Source organism: Podarcis vaucheri, assembly GCF_965113315.1.
Source record: "Podarcis vaucheri genome assembly, chromosome: 8".
NCBI classification, from domain to species: Eukaryota; Metazoa; Chordata; class Lepidosauria; order Squamata; family Lacertidae; genus Podarcis; species Podarcis vaucheri.
The window spans coordinates 14,933,053-14,952,679 of record NC_138766.1 but is presented as its reverse complement, the minus strand read 5'-3'; the positions used below and the strand labels follow the sequence as shown (position 1 = coordinate 14,952,679).

The window sequence follows — 19,627 nt, the reverse complement described above, 5'->3', positions numbered from 1 at the left end:
AATATTTTGGCTCCTGCTTAGTGAAAGTCTTCATGCAGAATGACCCAGATTCAGTCCAGGTCTCCAAAAGACTCTTTTGTAAAATGCTAGAGAACCGCGGCCAGTCAAGGTGGACACAATATTGAGCCTGATTGCTTGCTAGTCTGACTCTGCTTAAAGCAGCTTTCCCGCTTTCTTACAAAAGCGTCAGCCCTCAGCAGGACAAAACGGAGATTAAAAACTTTGTTCATAAATTAGATTTCTGGTTACCTCTTGAGCAGCATTTGTGGCTATCACTGTGCATTTCACCCGGTGGAATTCATTGCTGAAGATTTATTAACCAAGAGATTTGCTATGGGGGCATCATCATTTGCTATGGGGGCATCATCATTTTCCATTGCTAAATGCCACACACCACCATGAAGCAATAATGTGGAAAGCCCTCGTGCCACTGCTAACGTGCCTCTTAATTTAATGTGCTTCTTTAGTTCAATGCGGCTGCCAGACTGGTGACTGGGAGCAGCTGCCAGGACCATATAACACCGGTCCTGAAAGATCTGCATTGGCTCCCAGTACATTTCCAAGCCAAATTCAAAGTGTTGGTGCTGACCTTTAATGCCCCTAAACACTTTCAGCCCCATATACCTGAAGGAGTGTCTCCACCACTGTCATTCAGCCCTGAGTTGGTAGTGGCACCCGCCCTGTGGAATGCCCTCCCTTCAGATGTCAAGGAAATAAGCAACTATCTGACTTTTCTAAATGCAGCCCTGTTTTGGATATTTTACAATTTGTTGTGAGCTGCCCAGAATGCCTGGGGCAACCCAGTCAGATGCGTGGCATATTATTACTACTACTACTACTACCACTACTACTACTACTACTACATGACCAGCAATCCTGTTCTAATCTTCACCTTACTTGGGATAGGTGACGTGACTAAAATAGAGGCCCAGAGCATTGAAAACGACTGCTGTACGGTTTAACTTTTTTTTCTGGTAATACGTAGTGAGATGTGAGTGCTTAAGATTGCTAAAAGTAAAATCCTTTGCTTTTATCCATTGGGAAGCTTTTTATTTTCAGAAATCCTTGGTGCTACAGTAACTGCCTTCTGTTCTACTGTCGTTCTGTGGAGTTTTCCGTTTTCCCTTTCTGTTGTTCACAGTTTGCAGTGTCTGTGTCCTCACTCTTGGCAGCTTTGGTAAATTTTCGGTATAACATTCCTTCCTTTTAGAATCTGCAGTGTAGATATTTGTCCTTTTAGGAGATAAATGTGTAGGAACTATAACCGGGGGCTACTTTGGTAGAATGCGATAGAGCGGGCTATATACTGGTTATACTTAAGAATTCCAGAGCAAAGTTAGATTTCAAACCTGGAAATTCTGCTTTCCTCCAGCACACCCTCTCTACATCTCCTTTTTATTTATGCATTTGTTTTCTAACGTTCATACCCCTCTTTTCTTCCATCAGAGCCCAGGGTTTTTTGCTAAAACCAGCAAACGTCTCAAGTCAAAAAGGGACCCAGGAATCTGCGTGGCCACAGAGCACTTAATAATAACCTGTAGCAAAACAGTTTGGTACATTTATGCTCTTTTGCAGCTCTTAAACAAATATCTACTCTTCATTGCTGTAAAGAAGTACCTGGTTACTAATACCAGCCTATCTCACAGTGTTGTGGTAAGGATACTGTGAAAGTATCTGATAACCACTTTGAACACTCAACAGTAATAGGATTGAAGCTTGTTTGAAAAGTGATATTTAAAATTACATAATAGCAGTAATAAGGGACGCTGGTGGCACTGTGGGTTAAACCACAGAGCCTAGGACTTGCCAATCAGAAGGTCAGCGGTTCGAATCCCCGCGACGGGGTGAGCTCCTGCTGCTCGGTCCCTGCTCCTGCCAACCTAGCAGTTTGAAAGCACGTCAAAGTGCAAGTAGATAAATAGGTACCGCTCCGGCTGGAAGGTAAACGGTGTTTCCGTGCACTGCTCTGGTTCGCCAGAAGTGGCTTAGTCCTTCTGGCCACATGACGCGGAAGCTGTACGCCAGCTCCCTCGGCCAATAAAGCGAGATGAGCGCCTCAACCCCAGAGTCAGCCACGACTGGATCTAATGGTCAGGGGTCCCTTTACCTTTAATAGCAGTAATAAAGCATTTTGGCAGCGCAGGTGGAGTACAGTTGTATGGGCTTCAACGAACCCATCACGTATGATTGGGAGAAACATCGTAGCTGCAGGACCCCCCCCCCCCCATTCACTGCATGCACATTATTGGGGTGTTTTCAGTCGGCCCACATCCCTCTCCAAGCAATCAGGAACACACCATCTCTGAAGAATTCCCGGTCTTGTTGAAAGGAGAACGCTTCTGCAAGCATAGGCATGCAGTCCTATGGCAGAGAGGTGAAAAATGGCCACATGGCAGGGGGAAACCTGCTTCCCCTGCCCCCACCCCCAACCCATGAGCGTTCCAGAAGACTTGATAAAAGTGGGACAAACTTATTCCCCAAGGGTCCCACTTATAGGGTATAGAGAGGCCCCCTTTTTGCAAATAGTATAGTTAGCATAATAGTATAATTCATATAACTTCGTATAATTCGGGCAGTTGCTCCAGGTGTGGTGCTCTGGTTATGGCAGAGCACATAAAAAGGCAACCAGTTACTCCCAGTCTCCCGAGGCTGCTTGAACTGGGATCCAGTATGCGGAGCAACAGGGGCCTGTTGCCTAGTGCACCCTGCTTTCCCTACCTGCCCAGTTTAAGGGTGTGCGAGCATTGCGTGCAGATATATTACTCTTCATTCGCGTGCCATGTAGTCCCCGTTACAACCTAGACCTGGAATCCTTAACTATAATCAGGTGAGAGTGCTCTGATTTCTGTCTCGTGGGGCTTGCTTTCTCGCGCTGCTGTATTGTTGCAGCTGTGTGTAGACTAGATGTAGATGACACAAAAGGTGTGTGCCGAGAGCCTAGCTTTTCGGGGAGGTGGTGGGGAGGTGGGGCTGAAATATGAATCCTGTTATCAGCTTCTCAACCATTCCAGCAGTGGCTTTCCTTCCCCGTTAGAAGAAGCTACACAGAACCAATGGAAAGAGAAATACTTGTCTCCGTGTAGTTTCATCAGTCATAGGTGACCACTCCCTGATTTTCCACCAACATTTCATAGGTTGCCTTGCCATTCCTGGTGGGAAAACACCCCCTCTCCCCAGTGTGGTACCCCCTCTCGATGTGATAAAAGCCTACCATCTTGCACAATATTATCACAGAGCTTCTGGAGCATCTCTTCTGCTTCCCTTGGGGTTCGCTACTTGCAAAGAGGAGATTCTGTTCTCCTGCCATGCCTCTGTCTCATGGCTTTTGCCAGCGGTGCTTTGGCTTGGCTAAGGAAGACTGACAGAAAGCCTCAAAACAGGAAACACCCACCAAGAAGAGAGCCTTGAAACTAACCTCATTTCAGAGATTATGGGATCTGTGGCGTTTTTTGCGTCGCGACCTCCTAATTTCTCCTGCAAAGTTACCCTTCAGAAAGTGGCCACTCTCCCACCGATCCTGAACTATTTCATTCTGTCTGAACGCAAGAGACCGTTCCGGTGAAATGTTCTGGATTCCTGTGGGACAATGCTTGGAACCGTTCGCAAGTATCATTCCATGTTGGGGGGGAGACAACACTTCACGATGCTATACACATAGCTCAAGGGACTCACATGAATTATTATTGGTAAGAAATAACTCAGCTGCTATGTACACAGTGCTGTTTAGAGTAACATAAGCAATGGGCGTTGGGGGGAACATGGGTTGGTGCACCAACAAGCTCACAGTTTAAACTACTACAGTAAGGGAAAAGGTGGGGATGTAGCAAGTTTAACAAGGTGTGTTTGGTTCACATTCTTTTGTTGGGGATGAGGTCAAGTGCTGTGGTCCAAACCACTGAGCCTCTTGGGCTTGCCAATCGGGTTGGTGGTTCGAATCCCGATGATGGGTTGAGCTCCTGTTGCTCTGTCCCAGCTCCTGCCAACCTAGCAGTTCAAAAGCATGCCAGTGCAAGTAGATAAATAGGTACCACTGTGGCGGGAAGGTAAACGGTGTTTCCATGGGCTCTAGTCTCTGTCACAGTGTCCCATTGCACCAGAAGCGGTTTAGTCACGCTGGCCACATGACCCAGAAAGCTGTCTGTGGACCAATGCGGCTCCCTCGGCCTGAAAGCGAGATGAGCGCCGCAACTCCATAGTCGCCTTTGACTGGACTTAACTGTCCAGGGGTCCTTTACCTTGATAGTTTTGAGAAGGATTTCTAAGGCATAGGTGGCACCTAGAAGTCAGTCCTAGGTTCTTAACTGTTCTGGCTCGTGGATAATTCTTTAGTAACACTTGTGGACAACACATACAACTGATGCCACATTTTCAGATACACCCACAAGGATAGCCTCAAAAGCCAGCACTTGAATACAGATTGCTCCATTGCTGGGTCGGCTTCCTTGACCCTAAGTTGGCCAGAGTTAGGAGGAGGGAGAAAGAGGAAGGAATTTTGCTTGCAGTTGCCAGACTAATGAGCATTTAGCTGGTGTGCAATCGCCATTTAACTGACAAGAGGAGGGCGCAAACCCATTTTGAAAACGTACAGAATGCTTTTCACGAATTAAGTGTTGTGTTCCGTTTGTATTTGATCAGAAAACGCACCAGAGCGCATTGCAAGTGCAGCAGAAAGCCGAGGCGATGTTGCAGGCGAATCACTACGACATGGACATGATCCGGGACTGCGCGGAGAAAGTGGCCTCTCATTGGCAGCAGCTGATGCTCAAGATGGAAGATCGGCTCAAGCTTGTGAACGCCTCTGTGGCCTTTTACAAAACATCTGAGCAGGTAGAGGCCAATGGCTCGCCGAGCCGACAGTGTGGCTGCTGGTAAATGGTTTCAAGGGCTGGTTTCACGACAGATTGGTTTTAAAGCCCAGATTCACTCAACTGAGGTTAATAAGGGAAACCAATTCCATTTTACAGACTTGGTTCGTTTGCTTTTCTCTGTATGTTGTCATCCAGCATTACAGTCACAATACTTGAAAATGGAAACACGTTCCTAGGTGTAACTTGAAAATGAGCATGATCTCTGTGTGTATATTTTTTGTATAAAACAAAACACACCATTTCTTGAATGGACTGGTTTTCAGGTAGTAGGTGTATAAGTCCTAAAGCCTGCTTTCTAGAAGTTTCTCTACCACTCTCCCTTTAACCTCAGTAGTTTATTGATTCCAGTTTAAATTAATCTAAGGCTAAAACTAGACATTAGTGAAGGCGAGAGGGTCCTGTTGCTGCCCTTAACTTTTTTTAAGAGCTTCTTAACTTTTCTTAGGCTTCTTAACTTTTCAAAGAGCGAGCCTTAAAAGTAATTGCAGCTCGGGAGCAATTAAGCCGTTCCAGTGCTAAAGATGGGCTTGCTCACATTACCAAGGGCTTACTAACAACTGCTTTGTTCACTTGGCTTTAGCAGAATGGACCTGTGGTATTGAAGTAACCTCTGTTTGCAAACCACAGGTGAGGGAAGCTGGGAGTAGTGAAGAGACGTAATGTTGACCCAGTGTTTGCATTGTGTGACTTCTGAGGAAGCTGTCAAATCAGCTTGTAGATGTGAAGTGAATGCCAGTCCTTTCAGTCTTCTTCTTTGGCAATCACTCGTAGCTGAGTAAGATTGTCTTCCATGAACACGGTTTTAACAGTGAGTCCGTACGTGACTGTGGAGGCCAATTCTGGATCCACACGTCCTTCCACAGTGGGGACATAGGTTTCTGGGTGGGAGTTGATCATAGTGAGGGTTTGCCAAGCGTGCCTTCCTCTTAGCACATTTCTCCCTTTCGTCCTGCATTTGAGCATCTTCAAAGCCCATTAAAAAATTGTCCAGTAGCACCTTAGAGAACAACTAAGTTTGTTCTGGGTATAAGATTTCATGTGCATGCACACTTCTTCAGATAACAGACTGTTAACGACTGCAGTTAGTCCTACAGGAAAAAGCAAGGGATAGCATGCAGATAACCAAAAAAAGTCAACAGGTTTACCATATCCATTGAGTCAATCACCCATCTCCTACCACCCTTCTGAGATAAACCCCACCCCACCCTCCCACTATATATAAGGGTCTGGTGACTTCTGTTTCAGTGTATCTGAAGAAGTGTGCATGCACACGAAAGCTTATACTCAGAACGAACTTAGTTGGTCTCTAAGGTGCCACTGGACATTTAAAAAAAAAATTATTTATTTCAGCTGCGTCAGACCAGCACGTCTACCTACCTGAATCTAGATTCAAAGCCCATGACACCTTTGGTAAAGGCTGTTCTCTCTCTTTTTTTAAAAAAGATATTTATTAGGAGTTTGCAAGTTACAAAAAGAGAAAAAGAACAATAAAAAATTAAACAAAACAATACCTTACAATACATCAAAAAAACAACAAAAAACAACAACAATACAATAAAACAACGAAAAAACAGAACAAAAACCTTTAAAAAACACATCCAGCCTTTCCATGTCTTTACCTTTCATATACTTGTTTCATCGACCTCCTCACACCTCCCTTTTTTGTATTCTAGTTCAATTAGCTATTTCAGCAAGTCCTTTCCATCTTTCTCAATTTTCATTCTAAAATTTGACTTAAGACACTCTAACCTTAAATTTTCCACTTTGGTCCATTAACAATCTATTTTTACTTAATTCTTTATAACATTTCTGCTAAAGCCATATAACTTCGTTCCAGCATCCTTCTAACATTCAGGTAAAGGCTGTTCTCCAACTGGAGCACTCGCTGGCCTGTGTTTCCCAGTTGTCGGTGCTGAGACTACATTTTTAAAGATTTGCCTTGAGAGTCTTTAAACCTCTTTTGTTGACCACGAGCATTACGCTTTCCATTTTTAAGTTCGGAATAGAGTACCATAGTTGCTTTGGGAAAAGTTAATCAGGCATTCACACAACATGACCTTTCAGTATTGATGGGTTAGCCCTCATCCTGCAACAGAATCCCTTACTCTGTCTTTTCTTGTCTGTTGGCCAATAGGTATGCAGCGTACTGGAAAGCTTGGAGCAAGAGTACAAGCGAGAAGAAGACTGGTGCGGAGGAGCTGACAAACTGGGCCCCAACTCGGAAACAGACCATGTAACGCCTATGATAAGTAAACACCTTGAACAGAAGGAGGCATTCCTGAAGGTAACAAGGAGAAGTTTGTGTGCCTATGAACACTATATTTCAAGGCTGGGTTTTGCAACCGTGCATATAAAACGGGCAGACAAGATTGCCTAATCCATGGGTAGGCAAACTAGGGATCGGATCCGGCCCAATTGCCTTCTAAATTCGACCTGCGGATGGTCCGGGAATCAGCGTGTTTTTACATGAGTAGAATGTGTCCTTTTATTTAAAATGCATCTCTGGACCAATGGTACGAAATACTATGGGAAACAGCCCTACTAGAAAAATTAACCAATAAACTGAAACTGACACGGGGACAAACAGAAGAAGACGCCTTTACCCCGGTATGGCTCCCCTTTATCACATACACAGCCCAACAAGACAATGTCAATAATCCACCAACAGCATAGAAATCAATATGGCTAACCTGATTCAAAACACCCACCCACCCCACTCACACACGAAAACACAGATCACGTCAGCCAAACAGAAACAAACAACCATACCCTAGGCCAACCCCAACCTCTCTCACCACCAAAGAAACTAAAATGAACAGCACGAGCAATGCTGACACCAAACCCTACATACATTAAGCAAAAAAAAAATGCATCTCTGGGTTATTTGTGGGGCATAGGAATTCGTTCATTCCCCCCCCCAAAAAAAAATATAGTCTGGCCCCCCACAAGGTCTGAGGGACAGTGGACCAGTCCCCTGTTGAAAAAGTTTGCTGACCCCTGGATCATCCATTACGGAAGGATTGCCTAATTTGTGAAATTCTCTCCCCCTTGAGATAACCCGTGCCCTTTTGTTTTATTTGCTTTTTGACACTGCCCCAAACCCATACCTTTCCACCTAGGCTTTTTGGTAGAGTTGTGCGAATGCTCTACTGCCTACTAGTGATGATCTGCTGAGATCTGATTATTATATCTTTACCTTAATGTGTTTTAGCTGATGTTTTGCCCATTTAAATTTTTTTAATTGTATTGTCTTATCGTACACTTAAGTTGTACCTACTGTACCCTATGTTGGTATTATTGGGCCACATCCAACCTTAGTCATCCTTAGAGTAGTCCCATGGGAATCAATGGACTTGACTAACTTGGGTCCATCATCCTAAAGGGAAGGTGCTACACAGCGTGGAATCCTGTTTGTGCTCGTGGAAGGGTTTTTGATTCTGCTTCCTCCTAAGGAAGAAAAGGAGAGATGGTTTTTGTGTCCTTCTCCCTCTCTGTGCAGCCCTCAACACCCCTGAAAATTTGCTATATTTTGTTGGGGGACCCTCCAGAGAAGGCGGAAGGAGGAAGGGAAACACAGCAAGAAATCATCTCCCTTTCCTCGGCCATTAGCAGCAGGTGTCCATCGAATCAAAAGCCCGTCTATCAACTTAAGAGCACCAATTGGATCCTCCTACCTAATAGAAAATTCAAAAGTGGGTCCCTGGTGTGGCAAAGTTGAAGCCAGCAGCTGTCAATCCGTTCTACTCTTTCTGCAGAGGAAAGGGGCAAGGAAAGATGGACTGGAAAGCTAACGGGCGGGCGCAGGATATAGAAGAAGGCTTGCGGCTTCTCAAAATAGCAAATAAAAGCTGTCAAACACAGTGCAGTTAGTTAATTGGAGCAGAAGGCTGAAGAAGCCAGGAAGCACAAGGACATCAATCTGCTTGATTGCCCATTTAATACTGAAGCAAGCTCATTTTTGGCCGTTTCTGGCGGCGCTAAAAATGAAGCAAAGCTTACGAGATACCTTGCGAAAACAGCAGAGTCTTGCGGCAGTTTTCAAAATTAATAGGTTTAATTGTGGCATAAGCTTTTGTGGACGAGGGTCCACTTTGTCCATGAATTTTGTTGAATAAATAAGAATTCTAAGGTCAATGTATAAAGGGCTTAACATAGTGACTTGACCGGATCGGGGGCTTCCAGCCAGTGGCGTAGCGTGGGGGGTGCAGGGGGGGCCAGCCGCACCGGGCGCAACATCTGGGGGTTAGGGTTAGGGGGCGCAAATCCACGGGTTAGGGGGCGCAAATCCACAGGTTAGGGGCGCAAATTACTTGCCTTGCCCCGGGTGCTGACAACCCACGCTACGCCACTGCTTCCAGCTGTCACCTCTGCTATCACTTTTCCATTTTTTACTAGTAATCTGTTTTCAGATATCAGAAGCTCATTTTTAGAGAAGAGCGAGAGGCAGGAAAGGCTGCAGTGGTTAAGGGGAGTGTGTGTTCTGTAGTGTAAACTGATTGCTACTTTGTCCATTTAGGTGAAGGTGACCAGAAAGTGAACCTCAATTCATACCATGCATGAAATGCAAAATGCTTCCCTTTATTTCTATTGGCTTTTCAGCTGCTACTAAACATGGTTACTCAGATGTGAACCTCATTTGAGTACCTAAATCTACATTTAGGGCTGCAGCCTTTATTATATCAGTGTCTTCTGCCTCCGATATTCAGTTAGACTCCTTGATTAGTAGCTTCAAGAGATTTCAACAGAACTGAGTGCTGCTTGGGGTTTTTTTATGTTAGAGCTTGTTTTATTCTTTGGCCTGCTACCCGAAGAACTCCAAATCTCCAAAACGAACACTCTTGCTCTTTAGAAGCTAGTATAATTAAGAGATTTTTGCACGTATGTCCTTGTCTGCTGGTGCTCCTCGTTTATAATCTGCAGATTATGAGTGCTAGCAAATAATGTAATAATTGAGGGCAGCTGGTCACATCAAGCAACTATTTCCCTATTAGTGTTTAAGAGCAAAACACAGCATGGAAATGCTGTGAAAGGATTTACTTCTGTTCCTGAATCCTGAGTGTTGCTTAAGGAAGAGAGAGCTTAACCACAGTCTCGTGTTTAGATGCCGCACTAAACCAGACCTTGTTTTGGCTGCCACGGCATGCTAAAAGACTCCAATTACTGAGGTCCTCAGATGGGACGCTTCTAGTGGTTATCCACACCCCTGAGGTCCCTTTGGTCATCACTAGGGACCAAGCCTTTAGTGTGGCAGACCCTGCCCCGTGGAACTCCCTGCCACAGTACAGATTCAACAGGAAGCATCCCTCCCTTCTTTCAGACAACTTTTTGTTGAAGCACCTTACAACATGCATTTTTTCCTTTTCTTTTAACCTATCAGTATTTATTGATGTATTTAATGATGCCTTAATGGCCATTTGGCTCATTTTTATTTATACACGTTGCATCCGGTCTTGCTATATATATTTTTGTATGAAAGTGCAGATTATAAGTTTGCAAATAAATAAAAGGACTTGGGGGAGGGGGGTGGGGAGCAAAACCGGTGTAATCTCCTCCTTAGGAACCAGTGTGCTCACGCTAAGCTATGTTTCTTGGCTCAGCATTATGTCTGAACATGGCCCATGTAAAAATATGACCAGCGACTGTCCTATAAACTTAACTAAACTGGTTTCCCCCCTCTCTAAACCACTGTGATGATGTTTTCCTAGATCAAAAAATAGCTTGACAGTTGATGCCCTGCAGCCACACTCTGGAAACAGTCCTAGCGTGTGGTACTAGGAGAACTGAGGTTGGGGAACAAGAATCCCACTTGCCAGGCATGGAACATCCATGGAAGAACATGGCACAGAGGAATTGAGCCTTCCTACTTGCTCATAGAAGGGACACAGGTGGCGCTGTGGGTTAAACCACAGAGCCTAGGACTTGCCGATCAGAAGGTCGGCGGTTCGAATCCCCGCAACGGGGTGAGCTCCCGTTGTTCGGTCCCAGCTCCTGCCAACCTAGCAGTTCGAAAGCACATCAAAGTGCAAGTAGATAAATAGGTACCGCTCTGGCGGGAAGGTAAACGGCATTTCCGTGCGCTGCTCTGGTTCACCAGAAGCGGCTTAGTCATGCTGGCCACCTGACCCAGAAGCTGTATGCCGGCTCCCTCGGCCAATAAAGCGAGATGAGCGCTGCAACCCCAGAGTCGGCCATGAGTGGACCTTATGGTCAGGGGTCCCTTTACCTTACTTGCTCATAGAGAAGCATCTGTGTTGTGCAGCCCAAGAGGAATGGGCCAAATTTGCTTTGTTTGTTCAAGCCATTACACGCAGGCTGTAGCGGAATTTAAATTTCCACTTGTAGTGCCTAAAACGACAAGGTCAGTGAGCATCACCTTGCGCATGCCTGCCCTGATGTGTCTGTCTGTGGTCTCTTCCAGGCTTGCACGCTGGCTCGGCGAAATGCTGATGTCTTCCTGAAATACCTGCACAGGAATAGCGTCAACATGCCAGGGATGGTGACTCACATCAAGGCCCCTGAACAGCAGGTGAAAAGTAAGCATGCACGATGGGCTGGCTACCTGTCGATCTTAATCGAGTTCAACCATTCCGTTGTTAAGGTGGTGATACAGTTCTGGTTTATGCGGGTGATACGAAGCACACACAGAACAAGGGTGCAAATCAGCTGAGCATCAGCTGCCCCTGTTAGCATCTCAAGCCATGCTAAGAGCAATAAAGAACTCCTAGCTGTGGTTGTCACCGGGTAAAAAAATAAGGTGGTTTTTTTTTGGGGGGGGAGCACAGCAGTGGAAGTTGTGGGATTTTTTTGCAACTTGAGATAATGTATTAATAACAAATGACAACAGTGCCAAACATTTAAGCATGTTTCCTTTGTTTGTGTAAATTACACACTTACCTGTGCCTGCGTGTGAAACAGAGTTTCTTTTTCCCCTCTTTTTGAATAAATTTTATCAGGTTTTATAAAGAGAGATACAAAGATGATAATCAAATATCTTTTTTGTCCAGGCTAAAACTTTAGATCAGTGGTTCCCAACTTTTTTTGGCCATGCATCTCTAAAATCCTGATTATTCAAAAAGTGAACTCCTATTCACATAGAGGAAGCCTAAAAGGCCATTCACTGTTAATAACTCGTTCTCGAATTGCCTCCCTTAAAAATCAAATTGCTCCCCTGGTTGGGAACCACGGATCTAGATAAAATGAAAACATCGATGGGGGGGGGGGGAGAAGAGGAAAAATAGAGAGAACAAAAAAGGAATAGATAGAGATAGCATTAAGAGAGAGGGAGAGGTTAAAAAACTAAGAAACTTCCAATTAATTAATTGTCTGTCAGCTATATATATAAATACACAGATTTTCTAAATATTTCACGCAAATAAAATATTCCACAAACCCAGCAGCACATTTATTTATTGCAAACTGCTAAATAAAACAAAATAAGAGCTGTAACAGAGACATTAACACAGAGAAAATGATCAAGACCTATCCTTAAAATAAGCAGGAATCAGAATGCAGAAAAATAATGAAATCAGTGTCCTATGTAGTGCTTATAAAGTCTTCCATGAAGTTAGTTGGTGGTTGCATTTTAAAATCCTGCACAGCTTGGCCAACATGGGTCCCCAGTAGAACATCTGCTCCTACAACAGCCTGACATACACCTGTTTTCAAAGTCCCTCCTCTGAGTGGCCAGACCATTGGAGGTAAGGCAGGTGATGACTGGGGAGAGAGCTTTTTCGGTTGTGGTCTCCCATTACTAGAACTCCCTCCCCATGTGAGCTTGCCTGGCACCTGTGTTAGTAACTTTTTAAGGGCACGGTGGAGAATTTTTATTGCCCGCTGCCCGGCCAGACTTTTAACACCTGGTTGGTTTGTTTTTTTTAGTGATTAGTGGCTCTGTTTTTAATGCTTTTTCTGCACTCTGTTTTATTGACTGTTCCTTTAAATAGAAAAATGATAGTTGTAAATTGAAGGGTGTTACAGAAATACCTTAAATGAATAAATAGACGAATTAATGTGTTTGAAAACAGCAAACTGAGGACCAGTTATGAGTATGGTGAACACTTTGGAGTGTGAAAAAAAATTGCAGATCTCAGTGAGGAGCTGAAATGGCAACACTTTGCTTCAATTATTTTATTTTATGTGTTTATTCATAGCTTTGTATTTTCATGCTGATCTGCCATGAATTCTGGGACACTCAGTGGCCGCCTTTGGATGATCGTATCTCTATTTAATAAGCCAAGATACGAATGGATCTAGTTTCTGTGCACTTCTCCCTTTGTGCAAGCAAATGAACACGCCAGGAAGTCTTCAGTTAACACTAGTTTCTCATTAGGTCTGAACTGGGATGCTACGGCCAGTGGTTTCAGAACAAGCCAGGATATGAATCCAACTCTAAACTATGATTTCATATCCTGGCTTGTTCTGAAACTGTCAGCGTTATGTTCCTAGTTTGGATGCAGTGTAACACATCGGTTAATGATAGGAAGATTTGCTGACTCATTGGTTCACTCACATAAGAGGAGGTGGATGTGTGCAAGGGTACTAAGCTTGTTCATATCGCAGCTTATTAAGCAATATATGATAATCCAAACACAGTTAGATACACTGATATCCCAAACATTCAAGCAGGCAGCACTGGGTGTAGAAGTTATCGCTTGGAGAGTTGCTTCATGCATTGACCGCTTGCCATAACGACATAAAGGCCATATTTAAATGTTAGGCACAGATACACCAGACACTTTAAGGATGTGGGTGGTGCTGTGGTCTAAACCACTGAGCCTCTTGGGCCAGCAGTTCGAATCTGCATGACGGAGTGAGCTCCCATAGCTCTGTCCCAGCTCCTGCCAACCTAACAGTTCAAAAGCACACCAGCGCGAGTAGATAAATAGGTACCACTATGGTGGGAAGGTAAACAGCATTTCCGTGCACTCTGGAATTTGACCTGGTGTCCCGTTGCGCTAAAAGCAGCTTAGTCATGCTGGCCACATGACCCGGAAAGCTGTCTGTGCACAAACGCCAGCTCCCTCGGCCTGAAAGTGGAGATGAGTGCCGTACCCCAAAGTCGAATTCGACTGGACTCAATCATCCAAGGGTCCTTTACCTTACCCTTTACACCATACACAGGAGATTCAACCTTCCTACAGACAAAGAATCCTTACTTTGTATTGCAAGAGCAACATGTGAGATTTAATGAAACTTGTTTTTCAGCCTGTTCTCTTGCCACTGCTGCTTGTTTTCAGCTATTGCTGCTGTATGCCTGACTTCCTTATGTTCATTTGAGTTACCGTATTTTTCGCTCTATAGGAAGCACTTTTTCCCTTCCAAAAATTAAGGGGAAATGTGTGTGCGTCCTATGGAGCGAATGCAGGCTCCTTGGCTTCAGCAATAGCAACGCGAAGCCTCCAAAGTGCAGAGGGAGCGCTTCCCTCCGCGCTCCGGAGGCTTCACGTTGCTTTCGCTGAAGGCAGGAGATCAAGACTCTCCTGGCTTCAGCAGAGAGGGAGAGCTGCGCAGCGCCCCTTCAGCCAAGCGGGAGGAGAAAGGGAAGGGGCTCTGTTTCTCCTGCCGCTTCACTGAAGGGGTGCTGAGCAGAGAGGGGGAGAATTTTTTCTCTTGTTTTCCCCCTCTAAAACAAGGTGCATCCTATGGTCCGGAGCGTCCTATACAGCGAAAAATACGGTGCCTCAATGGCTTGCCAGATATATCAGTTCCATAGGCCTTTGCTTTTTGCTCAGCGCACCGATTGATTTGGCTTCTTTATGATCCGGCAGATATCCTGAACGAGCTCTTCCAGAGGGAAAACCGTGTCCTACACTACTGGACAATGAGGAAAAGACGCCTTGACCAGTGTCAGCAGTATGTGGTCTTCGAGAGGAGCGCCAAACAGGTCAGGGCCTGTATTTTAAGCAGCCTTTTCTTCCTGGCGCTGTTGGATTGGAACGCCCATGTTTGCTTGCAGCCCTTCTCCCAACAGGCAGCCCAGAAGCGAGTCGCATCACGTCTCGCTGATTTGTATAGCCTGTGCTAAAAAAATGCCCTCGTGTCCCTTTTCTCTGTTGTGGCAATGCTGAATTTGCTTGCGAGTGTGTCGGCACTCTAACCTCTGGTCCTTTTGCGCCACAAGGAGTTTCAATCAGTACGATGCTGCTTGCGAGGAGGCCGTAGTGTGCGAAGTGCTGAATGTGCTAATAAATCCCTAAGTATAAATGACTTGGGACGCAGGTGGCGCTGTGGGTTAAACCACAGAGCCTAGAGCTTGCCGATCAGAAGGTCGGCGGTTCGAATCCCTGCGACGGGGTGAGCTCCTATTGCTCGGTCCCTGCTCCTGCCCACCTAGCAGTTTGAAAGCACGTCAAAGTACAAGTAGATAAATAGGTACCGCTCCGGCGGGAAGGTAAACGGCATTTCCATGTGCTGTTCTGGTTCGCCAGAAGCAATTTAGTCATGCTGGCCACATGACCTGGAAGCTGTACGCCAGCTCCCTCGGCCAATAAAGCGAGATGAGCGCCGCAACCTCAGAGTTGGCCATGACTGGACCTAATGGTCAGGGGTCCCTTTACAAATGACTTGCTTTTAAACTACAGTAGGTTGTATGCTCGTGGCCCACTAGCAGAAAGTTGGAAGCACATAACTGGGATCTAGAGGGCCAGGCGCAATCTTCTGCTTTGCAGCCTCAGAGGTTTTCAGGTGCTGCATTCCCTACGCATCTCCCGAAAAGCCGCTCGTGAGGGACCCGCTAGCATCTTTTGCAGCACCAGGGAATGTAGACCGCCAGCGACTCAAGCTGGAGTTGCCTGTTGTTCGCCCTAATTGGCTGCGTTTACTACAGCCGCCAAGGCATGGCTGGAAGGATCCAATGGGCTGGCTCTGGAGATAGAACAGGTAGGGAAGGAGATTCAGGGACCAAGCAGCCTCTTACACCAACCTTCCTTGACCCAGCTGCAAGATTTTATGAGCCACATACAATAACAATAACAATAATAATAATTTATTATTTATACCCCGCCCATCTGGGTGAGTTTCCCCAGCCACTCTGGGCGGCTTCCAATCAAGTGTTAAAAACAATACAGCATTAAATATCAAAAACTTCCCTAAACAGGGCTGCCTTCAGATGTCTTTTAAAGAGAAGATAGCTGCTTATTTCCTTCACATCTGAAGGGAGGGCGTTCCACAGGGCGGGCGCCACTACCGAGAAGGCCCTCTGTCTGGTTCCCTGTAACCTCACTTCTCGCAATGAGGGAACTGCCAGAAGGCCCTCGGTGCTGGATCTCAGAGTCCGGGCAGAACGATGGGGGTGGAGACGCTCCTTCAGGTATACAGGTATACAACACAGAAGGGAAAAAGCGAAGGGCAAAGAAAGAGCGAGTATGTACCGGTGCCATAGAAAAGATGGTCCACTCGTTTGGGTAGTTCTATGGGGATGGAATTGTGTATGTTGGAATTCACCAGCTAGAGTGTTTCTCAGAGTGCAGGTTCCTAGTAACTTTATTTATCACAATCTAGCTTTTACTAAGTTTTCTAGGTAGCCTGTTAGTTGGGAGTATCCATTTGTGGGTGGGGGGTGGGGGTTAGGGGTGGTAGAGACACAAAGATGGAATGAAAAAGTGTACAGTAACCCAGATTGTCTTTTATATATTTTAATATTATACAGTGCAGTCACGGCAAAGAAAAAGAATGTAGCATTAAGATAATGGTGTAATTTTACATGGTCTTAAAACACTGGCAGTCCGTATAGATTCTCCATGGACAGTTTGGGGAGGCTGGTGGGAGAGCTTTCCTTCCCCCCCCCTTACATTTGAAGAAAAAAAAAGGGTTTGTCAAATGTCTTTTCCTTTATAACCCCCTTTGCAACTCTTCTAAGCCCGGTTAGTTTCTTTTCTTTTTCCCCCCTTTCTAGACATCTTTATTGAAAGTTCAAAAAAGTACTTAATTATATTATATGTGCGCTAAACTTGGTGAGTCGTAAATAAAAGAGGAAAAAAGAAACAGCACCCATGTATAAGGGAAAATAAAGGGGGGAGGGGGAACAACCCCAAACTGTATACTTTACAAAGCTGTTATTATACAATAACCCAGATTGTGCAGTTTGCAGTCTGCAGCTAGTGGCACATTTTAACAGTGGCTTAATAGGGTTGTATCCAGCACTGCACAATTCCGTTCATGCAACAGAACGTTCCCCTTCTCTCCCCTGCAGCTTCCCACAAACCTTCCAAATCGGGTCCAGAGTTTTTGGCGGAACCCTTTAGAGCAGATTTTGGGAGCATGCGAGGAGAGGAGGGAAAGAGGAAGTCCTGTTGCATCCAACCCAATGAATCACCCTTCCCCCTCTCCAAAAGAACTCTAAAATTGTGTTTTTGTTGGGGTGCTGGGAGTAGAGATGTAAAGATGGCCATTGCCAACACAACGGTAAAAGAGGGTTGAAAACCATTTCTCTCAAATTTGGTTGAAATGGTTCAGACATGTGAAATATTTCTAAAATGAATGTATTTAATACAGCTGTAGGAACTCATTCCAATACTATAGAAAACAAGCTTTCAATTAAATGTATTAAGACCAAAATAACTAAATACACAGAAAAGTGGTGGGAGGTCAAGCTTTTTCCGGGCAATATCAGCGGGGATTGGTGGGGCAGGTTTCAGTAAGTTTTGTTTCAAATGAGGTATGGATCTCTGCAGATTTCCTCATCTTTCTGATCTCTTGGAAAATAAGCTATTCTTTATTGAACTGCTGGTCCAAAAGCTGCTGTTCTATTCTCAGCAAAGTCCCGCTGTTTCATTTCTGTAAAATTATGTGTTTGAACATTGATGCTCTTAACAGCCAAACTTCTTTGATGGTTGTATTCAGCTCCGTTTAGCTGGTAGATATTCTAGTGTATAATTTTTGGTAGCTGGTATGGAGCTTCAATTGCAGTGTAAAAAGACCCCTGACGCCTAACATCTCTTTATATAATTCTCCAGAACATTGTATTCTGCCTGTCGCATCTCCAGTATTTCTGACCTGGAACTAGCTGTGCTTTGTGCATTTTTTAAGTGCTGATGTCGTTTCATCCTTGAAAAATGTTAAAACAGAGCAATCATAACCCTTTTTTACTCAGAAGTAAGTCCCACTCAGTTTGATGGGAACTACTTCTCAGGGACGCTGGTGGTGCTGTGATCTAAACCACTGAGCCTCTTGGGCTTGACGATCAGAAGGTCTATACGTGACCGCTCCTTGATTTTCCACCAACATTTCAGAGGTTGCCTTGCCATTCCTGGTGGGAAAACACCCCCTCTCCCCAGTGCGGTACCCCCTCTCTATGTGAAAAAAGCCTACCATCTTGAAAAATATTATCAGAGAGCTTCTGGAGCATCTCTTCTGCTTCACTTAGAGTTCGCTATATGCAAAGAGGAGATTCAGTTCTCCTGCCTTGCCTCTGCCTCATTGCTTCTGCTGGCGGTGCTTTGGCTTGGCTAAGAAGATTGACAGAAAGCCTCAAAACAGGAAACACCCACCAAGAAGAGAGCCCTGCAACTAACCTAATTTCAGGAATTTTGGGATCTGTGGCATTTTTTGCGTCGCGACCTCCTAATTTCTCCTGCAAAGTTACCCTTCAGAAAGTGGCTGCTCTCCCACTGATCCTGAGCTATTTCATTCTATCTGAACACAAGAGACCATTCCAGTGAAATGTTCTGGATTCCTGTGGGACAATGCTTGGAACTATTCGCAGGTATCATTCCATGTGGGAGTGCTATACACATAGCCCAAAGGAGTCACATGAATTATTATTGGTAAGAAATAACTCAGCCACTATGTACACAGCGCTGTTTAGAGTAACATAAGCAATGGGGGTTGGGGAAAACATGGGTTAGTGCCCCAACAAGCTCACAATTTAAACTACTACAGCAAGGGGAAAAGTGGGGATGTAGCAAGTTTAACAAGGCGTGCTTGGTTCACATTCTTTTGTTGGGGATGAGGTCAGGTGCTGTGGGCTAAACCACCGAGCCTCTTGGGCTTGCCGATCAGAAGGTCAGCGGTTCGTATCCCCATGATGGGGTGAGCTCCCGTTGCTCTGTCCCAGATTCTGCCAATCTAGCAGTTCGAAAGCATACTAGTGCAAGTAGATTAATAGGTACCACTGTGGTGGGAAGGTAAACGGCGTTTCCATGCACTCTGGTTTTCGTCACAGTGTCTCGTTGCACTGGAAGCAGTTTAGTCATGCTGGCCACATGACCCAGAAAGCTGTCTGTGGAAAAACGCCGGCTCCCTCGGCCTGAAAGAAAAATGAGCACCTCACCCCATAGTTGCCTTTGACTGGACTGAACCATCCACCCTTTACCTTTTACCTTACCTGGTGTCCAGTTGGTGCCCTAGCAGTTACAAAGGGCTTTTCATAGTTGGAAGGGATGGTCCCCCCTGGAGTGCAGGAAACTTCTGCCCAATGTGTGCCTCAAACCCCTGATCCTGAGGTTAAGAGTCTCATTCCATACTGACTGTTCTGTCCCAGATACGGTCTTCACAATGTTTGAGCAGTAGTATATTTGCATGGAGAAGAAGGAATCTCTGAATTGTAGAAACCAATGGCTACATCTCCCCGCCACTTAACTCCAGGCCTTGATGTTCCAAGGACCCTTCACAGGTTCTAATCTGTTTCTCTCTTTGCAATTTGTGGTTTGTGCCATCAAAGGCTGCCGGAAACCTATCTCTATTCAAAGCACATTCACTTCGATTTTGATCCAATGGGTGCCTCCGCTATTGGAAGGAGGAAGGCAAGTTTTGCCCATCTT

The 19,627-nt window shown here is 45.1% G+C and overlaps 1 protein-coding gene and 1 long non-coding RNA gene across 8 annotated transcripts in view; one reads left to right on the top strand and one right to left on the bottom strand.

Moving 5' to 3' along the window:
* The window catches only part of TRIO (trio Rho guanine nucleotide exchange factor), a 281,042-nt gene that overhangs the window by 148,334 nt on the left and 113,081 nt on the right, over positions 1-19,627 (top strand). For all 7 annotated transcript variants that reach the window (XM_082234103.1, XM_082234106.1, XM_082234105.1 and 4 more), the window contains exons 17-20: positions 4,636-4,827; positions 7,003-7,152; positions 11,287-11,401; positions 14,636-14,751. In XM_082234103.1, coding sequence (XP_082090229.1) covers positions 4,636-4,827; positions 7,003-7,152; positions 11,287-11,401; positions 14,636-14,751 — 573 coding nt within the window. The remainder of the gene's footprint in view (positions 1-4,635; positions 4,828-7,002; positions 7,153-11,286; positions 11,402-14,635; positions 14,752-19,627) is intronic.
* On the bottom strand, positions 879-18,578 carry LOC309538870. Its single transcript, XR_014222425.1, has 3 exons — positions 18,380-18,578; positions 3,416-3,576; positions 879-1,213 (listed from the first exon to the last, which is right to left on the bottom strand). It is a non-coding gene; the product is annotated as an uncharacterized lncRNA (long non-coding RNA).